Source organism: Brassica napus, chromosome A5 (genome assembly GCF_020379485.1).
Source record: "Brassica napus cultivar Da-Ae chromosome A5, Da-Ae, whole genome shotgun sequence".
Classification (NCBI taxonomy): domain Eukaryota; kingdom Viridiplantae; phylum Streptophyta; class Magnoliopsida; order Brassicales; family Brassicaceae; genus Brassica; species Brassica napus.
In genome coordinates, this window is record NC_063438.1 from 7,458,340 (window position 1) to 7,471,381 (window position 13,042).

The 13,042-nt window shown below is 29.5% G+C and overlaps 1 protein-coding gene and 1 long non-coding RNA gene across 2 annotated transcripts; both read left to right on the forward strand.

Moving 5' to 3' along the window:
• Nucleotides 1-1,212: 1,212 nt before the first annotated feature.
• LOC125609404 lies at nucleotides 1,213-3,107 on the forward strand. Its single transcript, XR_007339714.1, has 2 exons — nucleotides 1,213-2,330; nucleotides 3,064-3,107. It is a non-coding gene; the product is annotated as an uncharacterized LOC125609404 (long non-coding RNA).
• Nucleotides 3,108-8,295: 5,188 nt separating this feature from the next.
• Nucleotides 8,296-11,169, forward strand: LOC106451375 (CDT1-like protein a, chloroplastic). The gene is made up of 7 exons (XM_013893302.3): nucleotides 8,296-8,782; nucleotides 8,870-8,989; nucleotides 9,313-9,550; nucleotides 9,621-10,307; nucleotides 10,393-10,594; nucleotides 10,685-10,775; nucleotides 10,875-11,169. Exons 1-7 carry the CDS (start codon nucleotides 8,442-8,444, stop codon nucleotides 10,957-10,959), a joined length of 1,764 nt encoding a protein of 587 aa, XP_013748756.2. The 5' UTR covers nucleotides 8,296-8,441; the 3' UTR covers nucleotides 10,960-11,169.
• Nucleotides 11,170-13,042: the final 1,873 nt, after the last annotated feature.

A 13,042-nucleotide genomic window follows, 5' to 3' on the forward strand; every position in this document is an offset into this window, starting at 1 on the left:
AAAAAAGAATCTGAAAGTGAAATTAACTTTCTGATTTTTTTTTAAATATATCAATGACAAACTATTCTTTAAAATCCGACCCAGTGAAAACGTCGTATGTTACTAAAGGAAAGAAAGACAAATGAAAAAAAGAATAATTAATTCCCTAGACATTATTTGAGAAGTAATTTATCATATGTCATCACCAAAATGATTTTAAAAGAAAAATGATAACATGGACTATAACTAATTATGACATGGATATTTACATTTAATGTTATTTATATTTTTAGTAAGTTTTTTAGAATAAGGTAATACCTCATAAATATAACTAATTTAAAAATATAATTTAATAAAAATTCAAAAATAATAATAATTGTTTTTTAAAAAATCGAAATTTATATAATTCTGTTTATATATTTTTATTACAAAAACAAAACGTCAAAATTGTAGGCAGATTTTTTAAAAAAATAATAATTGTAATTTTTAATCCCACTACCATTAATTTCTTTTTAATATCTAAAAATTTTAGAAATATTCTTTAGTTTTAATTTTTGATAATTATACCTAACCAAAATTTCTCTCAATTTAATAGAATTTGATTTAGTATATTTTAACAAAAAAATAGATAAAAAGTCTTTCCAAGATTGTAGTTTTAAATATATATACATATATTATTAAATATATATTTTAAATGATTTTTTTTCTTAATTATTACGTTAATAAATTCAAATTTAAAATGAAATATTGTATGAAAATACTAAAATTTATAAATTAAAAAAATTTTATAAATGATTTAAGGTTTAAGACTTTTTTTTTTTGGTGGTGAAGGAAAACACTTAGTTTAATAGTTAATGAAGAGATTATTATATATTATAGCATACCTATGAATTAAAAGATTCGTAAAAAATAACATTTGTGTAGACAACAAAGAGAAAAGTAATTTTACTAAAAATTATATTATAAACTTAATATACATAATCCACTCATGACGCAGACAAAACCTTTATTAGTTTCTATTAATAACTTGAATAGATGTGTCGCAAGTTTCATAATACTTTTTAATTTTATTGATATTATTATATTTATATCTTAACTGAATAATATTTAACTCTGACCCACTTAATATGTCATTCTCAAATATAGAATTGCAACTTTTAATTTCGTGTTTCTTTTGTTAACATTTTATTTTATTTTTGTGCACCACGTTCCTATATATTTACAATTAGATATTATATATGCCGAATGTTTTTGGAAGTGGGACCCCATAAACTGGAGGCCCCATTCAAATGTTTTAAAATACTACATACAAGCTCGACTCTGGACTTGAGTTGCGTAAGACCGCAAACTAAGGTGTGTTTGATCTGTGTTTGATTGATCTGCACCCGACTAGCACATGATGTGTATATCTAACTGAGCAGTACTGCATTACCCGACAGAGGCATATATACTGAAGACATCATTGATCCCACTATATTGCAAACTAGAACCTTCATATTCCAAACAAAGGATAACTAAAAGAAAGTAATGGATTGGGTCGAGGTACCGGTCTAGGCTAAAATGACTAGTTGGTTTTTATTTTTTAATGTGTGAGGCCATTGAACGTTATTTTTTAATCATGCTACCTTTTCGTATGTTTTAGAAGATGAAGACAAATTATGTGAATACCGGAAAAGAAAGGAAATAAAATAAAAATAAATCACAAAAAATAATAGTATATTGTATTTTTAGCGAGAAACTGTATCTATGGAAAGAGAAAAATAAATTAGATGAAGAGAATACTTTTACCTTACATATAAAAAAGGAAAAAAATAAAATAGACGAAGATAATATTATCATTTTTACCCAGACATATTTTTTACATAGAGATTAATTAAACATCTCAATGTTTTATATCAAACTGTAACAAAATGATCTTTGAATTTTTTTTGATTAAATTTTATAGCTCAATTTTTGACTCCCAACAATTACAGTACACAATTTTTCAAACTACCATAAGATAGCAATTTTTTTACAATATTAAAAATAATTAGTTTACGCATATGACATTTACCATTATATTTATTTATAGAAACATAAGTGAACGAGTCTAAAGCTTTCACGTATTAGATGAGCAAGAAAAATGGAAATTTTTCAAAATTAGATTCGGTTAAAGCGGAACATAATAAAGTGAATTGCTTAAATTAGCTATTTTAGCTATATATATATATTCATGTTACCAAAACAGAAAAATACATCACCTTTCCTTTTAGAGTTTAAAATCATTATCAATTCACTTCTGTCATATATGATGAAGAAAACCCCTCAACTCTCGTTTACAGTCTTTACTATCTTCATCATTCTTGTGTTAGGTTTGTATTTATAATTTAAGTTTATCTTAACATTTACATATACTCGTTATAACATAAACTAATCTTGAATAATGTGATTTTGATATTTTTAAAATATCATTCAGGCTATATTTTGTAAAATACATCATAATTTATATAGTGTAGAAGTTGTTATTTCAAGTATCTCTTTTATGTAAATTTCATAAGATACATAAAAGCTAGAAAACCAAGTTTAGAGGTTTTTGTATAAATATATATGGTCTTCATAATTTATGAAGATCTATAATATAGAAATGGTTCCACATATTTCCACTTTTTATCATCTATCTTTCAGTTTTTTAAAAAACATATAAATTTGGTAACATGTGTTTTCATAACTATAAATGCCCTTTTAAGTAGATTTATAATATATATAACGTTATATTTGTACATTTTTGTAGTAATATGTTACTTTTCCAAAAAAGAAAATAATTAAAAACATATTCATATGTTATTCTCACTTTATCAGTAATATTCAGAAATTATTCAGAGTAGAAAAAAAACTTTGCTGATTAAATCATACATATGCTCTTTTTTTCGTTACTTCAATCTCTATTTTTATATATTAGTAATGATTCTTAAAATAAAAATTAATAATCAGTTTTTTTAATAAATAAATTTTATATTTGTGTTAAAAAAGTTATTTTCCAGAGAAAGAGAAAATAAGTTTTTTTTTTCTATTTGACTACAAAATCTGATATTTTATATTCAATAGGAACGATGGCAAATGCAAAAGAAAAGGGCAAATTGTGTGATCAAATACAACTTCCTGTAAACAAAGATGGGTTGTGTGTTGATTCTGAATGCCAAAATAAGTGTCGCGAGGCAAAAGGACCGAAGGGGTTGAGTAAATGTTTTGGGTCAAAAGCCAAAAAGTCTATGAATTGCTATTGCGGAATTCTTTGTTAACGTGCTGGTTAAGTATGGTGAATAAATATGATGCTCAACCATGATAGCTTTGAAGTATTTTTTTTTATTTTTCTCTGTTTTTTTTTCCTGTACTAGAAAAACACTATAATATTTTTATTGGAAGCCTTATAATAAAGTATTGAAATGTTTGTTTCGGATTTGTTGCATTATTTATAATAATGAATAACATAAATTTTAATCAAGACACAATAGTTAGTATAATCAGTGAACTTTTATCTTTTTATTGTATTTAGTTAATTCCGGCCAATTGAACTTAATATCTTGTTCACTTATTTTTTCTATTTGGGCTAAAATAATATTACCGTCCACAAAAATAAGAATCTGAAAGTGAAATTAACTTTCTGATTTTTTTTTAAATATGTCAATGACAAACCATTCTTTAAAATCCGACCCCAGTGAAAACGTCGTATGTTACTGAAGGAAAGAAAGACAAATGAAAAAAAAAGAATAATTAATTCCCTAGACATTATTTGGGAAGTAATTTATCATATGTCATCACCAAAATGATTTTGAAAGAAAAATGATGACATGGACTATAACTAATTATTTTTTTAAAAAAATGGAAATTTATATAATTCTGTTTATATATTTTTATTACAAAAACAAAACGTCAAAATTTTAGGCAGATGTTTTTTTTTAAAATTAATTGTAATTTTTAATCCCACTACCATTAATTTATTTTTAATATCTACAAATTTTAGAAATATTATTTAGTTTTAATTTTTGATAATTATACCTAACCAAAATTTCTCTCAATTTAATAGAATTTGATTTAGTATATTTTAACAAAAAATAGATAAAAAGTCTTTCCAAGATTGTAGTTTTAAATATATATACATATATTATTAAATATATATTTTAAATGATTTGTTTTTTCTTAATTTTTACGTTATTAAATTCGAATTTAAAATGAAATATTGTATGAAAATAATAAAATTTATAAATTAACAAAATTTTATAAATGATTTAAGGTTTAAGACTTTTTTTTTTGGTGGTGAAGGAAAACACTTAGTTTAATAGTTAATGAAGAGATTATTATATATTATGGCATACCTATGAATTAAAAGATTCGTAAAAAATAACATTTGTGTAGACAACAAAGAGAAAAGTAATTTTACTAAAAATTATATTATAAACTTAATATACATAATCCACTCATAACGCAGACAAAACCTTTATTAGTTTCTATTAAGAACTTGAATAGATGTGTCGCAAGTTTCATAATACTTTTTAATTATATTGATATTATTATATTTATATCTTAACTGAATAATATTTAACTCTGACCCACTTAATATGTCATTTTCAAATGTAGAATTGTAACTTTTAATTTCGTGTTTCTTTTGTTAACATTTTATATATTTTTTGTGCACCACGTTCCTATATATTTACAATTAGATATTATATATGCCGAATTTTTTTGGAAGTGAGACTCCATAAGCTGGAGGCCCCATTCAAATGTTTTAAAATACTACATACAAGCTCGCTGGCTTGAGTTGCGTAAGACCGCAAACTAAGGTGTGTTTGGTCTGTGTTTGATTGATCTGCACCCGACTAGCACATGATGTGTATATCTAACTGAGCAGTACTGCATTGCCCGACAGAGGCATATATACTGAAGACATCATTGATCCCACTATATTGCAAACTAGAACCTTCCTATTCCAAACAAAGGATAACTAAAAGAAAGTAATGGATTGGGTCGAGGTACCGGTCTAGGCTAAAATGACTAGTTGGTTTTTATTTTTTAATGTGTGAGGCCATTGAACGTTATTTTTTAATCATGCTACCTTTTCGTATGTTTTAGAAGATGAAGACAAATTATGTGAATACCGGAAAAGAAAGGAAATAAAATAAAAATAAATCACAAAAAATAATAGTATATTGTATTTTTAGCGAGAAATTGTATCTATGGAAAGAGAAGAATAAATTAGATGAAGAGAATACTTTTACCTTACATCTAAAAAAGGAAAAGAATAAAATAGTTGAAGATAATATTATTATTTTTTACCCAAACATATTGTTTACATAGAGATTAATTAAACATCTCAATGTGTTATATCAAACTGCAACAAATGATCTTTGAATTATTTTGATTAAAATTTATCGCTCAAGTTTTGACTCCCCACAATTACAGTACACAATTTTTAAAACTACTATAAAATAGCAACTTTTTGACAGTATTAAAAATAATAGTTTTACGCATATGATTCGGTTACTTATCGAGAAATAACAATAGTTTTACACAAATATTCACCACACCACAAGTTTTTTTTTTTGAAATTTAAAATGTTACTTATCTCTTATTCTTATTTAGACCAAATATGTTAATTTAACATATAGTAGTCCTTAATGAATTTCATAACTAATAGTACATTTTAAGCCCAAATCTAATATAATTTATAAAATCATAAAAAAATTACAAACACTTTCTTATCAAATTATAAAGTTAATAAATTTAGTTATAAAATATATTCAAAATATTTAAATATTTTCAAGAATAAAACTTTTCTTAAAGGAAAAATAATTTAATAATATCTATCCTCATTTACATATAAATGTTTGTCACACTATTTTAATATATAATTTGAATATATAATATAGGTTGGCTTAAAATGAATATGAAATATTCTTTATTATTTTGACAATTTAAATATATATGATTACTTTAAAAGGATATGGGAGGTCATTTTCCAGTTTATTGTAAACCAAAAAAATAGCATAATTTACTAAAATAAGAGAAAATTTAGCTACACTAATATGATTATATTACAGTAGATTTTATATTTAAGAAAGTAAATTTGATATCTAAATTTATTAAATTCAAAATTATAATAAAATATATCACTTAAAATTATATATGTAAATTAATTTATTTATATACAAAAAAAATTATTAGTTCCTGATAATTATGTACTTATGTAATGGCCGCTATGTCTAATATAGCATTTTAATATAAATAATTAAACGTGCATATGTACAACAGAATTTAAATATATTTTAATAGATATGGAATTAGCAACTACCAGAATTCTTTTCAAAACCGAAGCCCACTACTAATGAAGAAACTCAAGCCCAGCACGAAGTATTAAAACTCATTACGGATACACTAAAGTGATACGGAGCGTTTCACATAAGGCGGACACGTGTCAGCCTGTCAGAAGAGTGAATTTCCAGCTGGATAGCCTAGGAGAGAGGCAAACAATTTTATATATATACAAAATAATAATTTTTGATAAATAAAAATAAAAAAGAATAAATTTAATAATATAGTACAATAAATTATTAATATTTAATAAATAAATTATTTAGTACAAATTTAATGTAAGAAACTATATTATTAAAAGTAATCAATCTTATTTATATTTAAAATGCTAATAAGTTATTTAGATAATATGCTTTACATGATGTTGAAAAGTAATAATATATACAAGATAAAGACGTTGAAAATTTTGAGTAATAACGAACATATAAATTTTCATGATGTCTAGCTAATTTTTGTTATACTAAATAGATTATTCATTTTGTTGCAGCGAAATAGCAGTAATTTTATCAGAAGTATTAAAAAGTACAACTGATTCAAGAAACAAAATGATAAATGTATTATGTTTTCCGTGCGCTGAAATTAAAAAAAAACATTGAAACAAAGTAAATAATTATATTTTCCATAAATGTTTAATAAAAAATAAATATTTGTAAATAAATGGAATGGGGCATCTTACTACTATACACAAATATTTTTTTTCTAAGAATATAAACAAAATATTTAAGATTATCTAATCCAGATAATTTTTTTTAAAAATAAAAATGTCACATACTGAAGTAATAAAAATTAATAATTCAAATGTTGATACAAAAATTAATATATATATATATATATATATATATATATATATATATATATATATATATATATATATATATTTGCATAGTTAATAGGAACGAAAATATTCAATATAAAGAGAACACTGCTGCATTATAACTAGATGATTTAAAATAAAACAAAAAAAAATTAAAATGTACACCGCGAGAATTAAAAAAAAGATATTTTCACTATAACTTAAGCATACTTGGAAAATTAATCAACCAAAAAAATTTAACATAAAAGAATAATAAAAATTAAAGAAAAATAACAACAAAAATAAAACAGTTAACGGATAATACAAAAACAATCTTTTTGAGATAAAAATATGCTAAAGAATTTTTTTTAATAAATACAAGTTCCCGCGTGAAGCGCATACGAACCACTATTCGCATATAAAAAAGCTGAAGTTTATTAGGAAAAATAGACAAAAATGACTAAAGAAAAGTTGTCATTTAAGTTTAAAAAAGTGTTTAGTCTAGAATAGGAATGTGATCTTGTCCAAAAAAGAAACAGGATTGGGATATGATAAATATTTAAAAGTTTAAGAGGAATGTGTAATGTAAAATATTAATTATATGTGATATGGTGTACTTACTTTCTATTTTATAAATATATTTATTTATTTTATTTATTTTTATTGGTGATGATAAAATTATTTTGGGTGAATAGTTTGGTTTTCAAAGCATCTATAAATAATGAGCTAGCCTGTACGTTGCATTGGCATATCAATTAGTTCATATCAATTCTGTACACTGCATTGCATTGCATTGGCATATCAATCTTGCTCATTAAAAAGTTTCTGGTAATTCATACATACAAAAAAAATCATATGATTTCTATTCACAAAGTTAAAACTGTTGAACAGATCTGCTTTTGTTTTATTTATTGTATTTGACCTCTAGATGATCCCTAGATCCTTTCCCAGAGTTTTGATGCAGGTGTTTTTGACCATCATCATGGGCCTAATGGGCTTTTCTCCTCGCTGATCTAATTTCGCGGGAAGCAACGCCAGAATTTGGCGGGAGACGCACGTGGCTACTCTCTCTCCACTCTTCGCTCTACACCTCATTCATTATCTCCGTCTTCATATATTGGGCCTTAATGGGCTTAACCTCAGTAACATAATCTCGCGGGAAGGAACGGGCATAATTTGGCGGGAAGCAACGTGCATCTTCTCTCGATCTCCCTCCCTCCTCTCCGCGCCCATATATAAACCCTCTCTTCTTCTTCATCAGTCATCACCACCGCTCCTCTCTCTATCTCCTAATCCGACACTCGTTGACTTTTAACTCGAAACAATGAGTGCATCGGGCTCTTCTGGATCCATCCCCTTCAAATCGAAGAAACGGCTGTTAGATTCGCCGTCATCAAAATCGCAAACCGGAAACCCTAATCAGCCCTCTGTACCCTTCCCCACGCCGGAGAAGCCGCCGGAGGCCATGCACACCAGATCCAGAAACCGATCCGTGGCTCTATCGGTGAAAGAGATTCGCCAGGCCGCTGGATCTCGTCGCAGATCTGAAGATCCGGTTGGTAGGGCTTCATCCGCCAGGAGCCAGCTCTTGTTTTCATCCAATGATGATTCATCGTCTTCCGCCTCGAAACGAAAGAACACTGATAAAGATAAACTACCAGAGAAGTAAGTCAGGTTTTAGATTTCAAGGAATCTTAAAAAGTTTCGATTTTTATTATCATTGTACTGATGATTAGATCTGGGTTTATACAGGTATGAGATTCTGGGGAAGTTCTTTGATGCGTTAGACAGTACGATCGTCTTATCGAGATTGCGAGGTTCTAAGCCGATATTTTCCAACATTTCTGGGAAAATCGAGCATTTAACCGAAAGGTATTTTCCTGGAATCTGATCTGAATAAACAAATCCAGTTTAGTATTTGTCTATATAGGTTTTAGTTAAGACAAAAGAAGTATTTAGATCTAGTAATTGTTTAGATCTGTACTTTGACATAAAGAAAGTTTCAGTTTTTATTATTCATGTTTTTGATTTCTCTGATTGGATCTGATCTGAATAAACAAAGTCAGTTTGGTTGTTGCCTTTTCGTACATAGCTTAAGACAAAAAGACAAAATAATTATTTTTTTGGATCATCCAATCACATCAGTTGTTTTGTGATGTTCTAATCTTGCTTCTGATTTGAATTTATTTTCTCAGGAGGTTTTGTTACAGTCACTTGGCTCAAATAAAGCATATATTGCCAGAGGCAGTCGAGGTCAAGAGAGTGTTGATACATGATGAAGCAACTAGGTGTATGAAACCAGATCTTCATGTTACACTCAACGCCGGTGCAGTTGAGGAGAATGGCAATTCGAAATCTGAAAGCAAGAAGAAGATCTCTCTCCGGAAAGTGTTCAGGGCAAGACTTGCAGATTTTGTTAAATCTCATCCTCAGGTATATGATGAAATGAATTCTTGTAATGACTTTATTCAGGTACTAATGAAGTTTTTGCTATTTGTTTTAGGGTGATGAAGTTCCAGAGGAACAGCTTCCAGAGCTATTCAATAGAAAGAAACCAAATGAAGATTCAAAGGCTGAGGTTAAGAGTGCTGGTAATCTCATGGAAGAGATGGCTTCTATCCCAGCAGCTAAATTGATTTCATCTTTCATCAAAGTCCCATCAACTCCAGTCAATGCTAAACCTCAGATCAACATTGCACCAACTGCAACTCCTGCTTTGTCTAAGATTAACTTGGCCCCAACACCAGTTAAAGCAGAGTCAACTCCAGCTAGAATACCTTCAACGCCGGCTAAAATTGACTCAACACCAGTTAAATCACTGTCAGTTCCAGCTAATGTACTTTCAACGCCGGCTAAAATCGACTCAGCACCAGTTATTGTTGCTTCAACTCCACCTGAATGTGCCTCAACTCCTGCCAGAGTCTACAGTACATCACTTGCATCTCGTCTGCAGAAAAGGAGCAGCGGTGATACAAGTCCAGATGATGTATCTGCTGACCCACCGGCTAAGCTAGCGAGGCGTTCCTCACTAAGCTCGTCAAGGTCGCTGAACTTTGATTCTTTTACGGAGGAAGAGGAAGCTGATATGGATGTGACAAATGCTGATGAAGACAATGATCAAGTACCTGAGGAAGATGAATCCAGCGATGATGAAATCCTCAGCATACTTCCTGATGAGCTTCGACAATCGGTATTACCTTTTACTAACCTAACCTTTTTGGCCTTTGCTGGTTGAGATATAGATAACTCATTCATCTTCATTTTGCTCTTTTCAGATTAAAGAACAAGAGAGGAAAGCTATTGAAGATGCAAATCCAGCAATCTCAGAGGCAAAGAGAAGGAGAAAGATGATCGCTTGTCTACCTAAACTTTTCAACGTCATCCATTACTTGATTCAGTCAATAAGGCGTTGGGTGATCACAAAAGAAGAGCTTGTGCACAAGATCATCGCCGGACACTCTGATATTACCGACAGGAGTAAGTTCTCTTACCTCTCAACATCTCAACAAGTCTATTCTTTAAAGTTGTGCTAACTGTTTTTGTGTTTGTTCACTTGCAATTTTGCAGAAGAAGTTGAAGAACAACTAATCTTAATGCAAGAGCTCGTCCCTGAATGGATATCTGAGAAAAGATCATCAAGTGGAGATTTACTAGTTTGGTGAGTCATCATAGTCTTAGTTAGTACTTAGTAGTACTTACATAATTCTTTTGGATTTATTTCAATGGCTTATTTAAAACCATCTTTTTTATGGTGCAGCATTAACAAGTTGGCATCTCCCCAAACAATCCGGTCGCATCTTGAAGAAGAAAACAAGAAAGCTGTTGCTCCACCATGCCCTTGAGATTTGCAGTTCTGTCGGCTGCGTTTTGGACTTTAAATATTCGAGAGAGAGAGAGAGAGAGGCGTGTAGAGATTAGGGAATAAAGTATTGAAGTTCAAGTTTGGAGTAGTTCAAGTATAAGTTAATGAAAGTGTAGTAAAAGGGTGAAAACAATATAATCTTATTTAACAAATCTTACAGATTTTTTGGTAAATCATTTTCCTTGCAACATTTGTTGAAATTTGTAGAGGTCATGAAGGGGTCTATAACATTGCTTAATCTACAATTTAACAAATCTTACAGAATTAGGTTAATCATTCTTCTTGTTCATCATTGTTTAAATTTGGTGTAGATCATGAAGAGATTTAATAACAATGCTTTTTTATCTTCAAAGTGATTGTGTGGAATGATAAATGACAGAATGTTTAAACAAAGAACTATGCTTAAATAAATAATGAAGAAACAGACACACACACACACAAAAACACTGTAGGAAATAATAAGCAAGAAAAATGTTGAAGAAAATGACTGTAAAAGTTCCAGTTGCCTTAAAACTTGTAGTTAAAGTTCAGCTAACAGGTAACTGATTTTCTTTAACTCAAATGTTGATAAAGCAAAATTAGCATTTGTTTTATATAATAGCAAAATTGTAGTAAAAGAGTTGTGCATAGTTTTAGCAGATATTACCAAAAAGTTAAGATTTAGCAGAATATCATGCACTGCAAAACAAACAAAAAACAATAAAGAATGTTCATGCTGTCTCATTGATTGTCAACTATGCAATCCGATATAAATAAAAAGCCAATTTGGTTTTTGCCCTTTTATGCTTTTAGAATCTGATCTGAATAAAACAGCTTAGATAAGACAAATTAATAACTTTGAGATCTGATCTGAAAACAAATCCAGTATCACGTCTGCAGGACGTCTGTTTCTAATTCTTAGTCAACTTGTCGTGATGGTCTAAGAGATGTGTATCTTAATTCTAAGCCGTTTTTCCTATTTAAATAGTATATTTTAATTTAGGAGGTTTTGTTCCGGCAACTTGTCTCAACTAAAACATATATTGCCAGTGGAAATCGTGATTAAGAGTGTTGCTACGTGATGAACGACTAATTGCATGAAGCCATACCTTCATGCACACTCGATTCCGATGCAATTGAGGAGAATGACAAGTCGAAATCAGAAAGCAAGAAGATCTCACTCTGGAAAGTGTTCAGGAAAGACTTGCAGATTTTGTTAAATCTCATCCTCAAGTATTTTATTTGTCTGAATCACAGAGGATTCTAATGATTAAGCAAACAAAGAGCCTAAAATGGGATTAATGGAGACAAAATTTGTATGTAGAGAGTATGATATGTTGGTGAAAAAGCTCCTACCTCCATGAAAAAATAACTAATGCATGTTTTGTCCAAAAAAAAAAAACAATGCATTATTTTCACTTCGAACATTCTGAAGTTGTATGTAATTCTGGTTTCTCTAAACTCAATCTCAAGCAGAGTTGTACATTGATCTTCTCTTCTTCTCGGTTTTTGCTATACTGAAATATCAGCCTAATACAAAGTATCTTTCTTTCTCCTCTCCGAAACTCTCTCGATCCTCAAAACAATTTTGAACTGTGCTCCTGGTTCTTGTCACTCCTAGCTGGAGAAGCTCGAGATTGCTTTGGCAGGTGGCTCAGTGGGTCGTCTGTCAGTGGCGGTGAGTATTTGATTCTCTGTGGTGTCATGGAGGTTCAGCGCTCCTCCTAAGCTGTCCGGGAAGCTCCATAGTTTCTTCTACTCAGAGACGATTCTGGAGTTTGGGGTTCGCAGTTGGTGATGGTGCCTTGACCCTTTCCTGAATCGTGAGAGTATGAAGGGTCACAAGAAATTTGTCGTCTATGGCTCCGGGACAGTGTTCTTCAGCCTCTCTTTCCTGCAAGTTATCTTCTACTTGGTTCGAGTTTGATTTCTCTGGTTTACAATGATGGTCTTTTGCTCCGGGTTGGCTTTTGACTCTTTACTGTTGTGTCTCTCTGTTTGACACCAGCGAGTAATCTATCGCAGCTCAGGTTATTGCTATTCGGTTTTTGAGTGGCATCCAATGTCATTGCAGTGACCGTGAC

Excerpts from the sequence above, each read along its gene's own strand:
- LOC106451375 (XM_013893302.3), top strand. The coding sequence starts at position 8,442 with ATGAGTGCATCGGGCTCTTCTGGATCCATCCCCTTCAAATCGAAGAAA. Across the intron at positions 9,551-9,620 it reads TTGTTAAATCTCATCCTCAG|GGTGATGAAGTTCCAGAGGA; the intron begins GTATATGATGAA and ends TATTTGTTTTAG. Across the intron at positions 10,595-10,684 it reads CTCTGATATTACCGACAGGA|AAGAAGTTGAAGAACAACTA; the intron begins GTAAGTTCTCTT and ends GCAATTTTGCAG.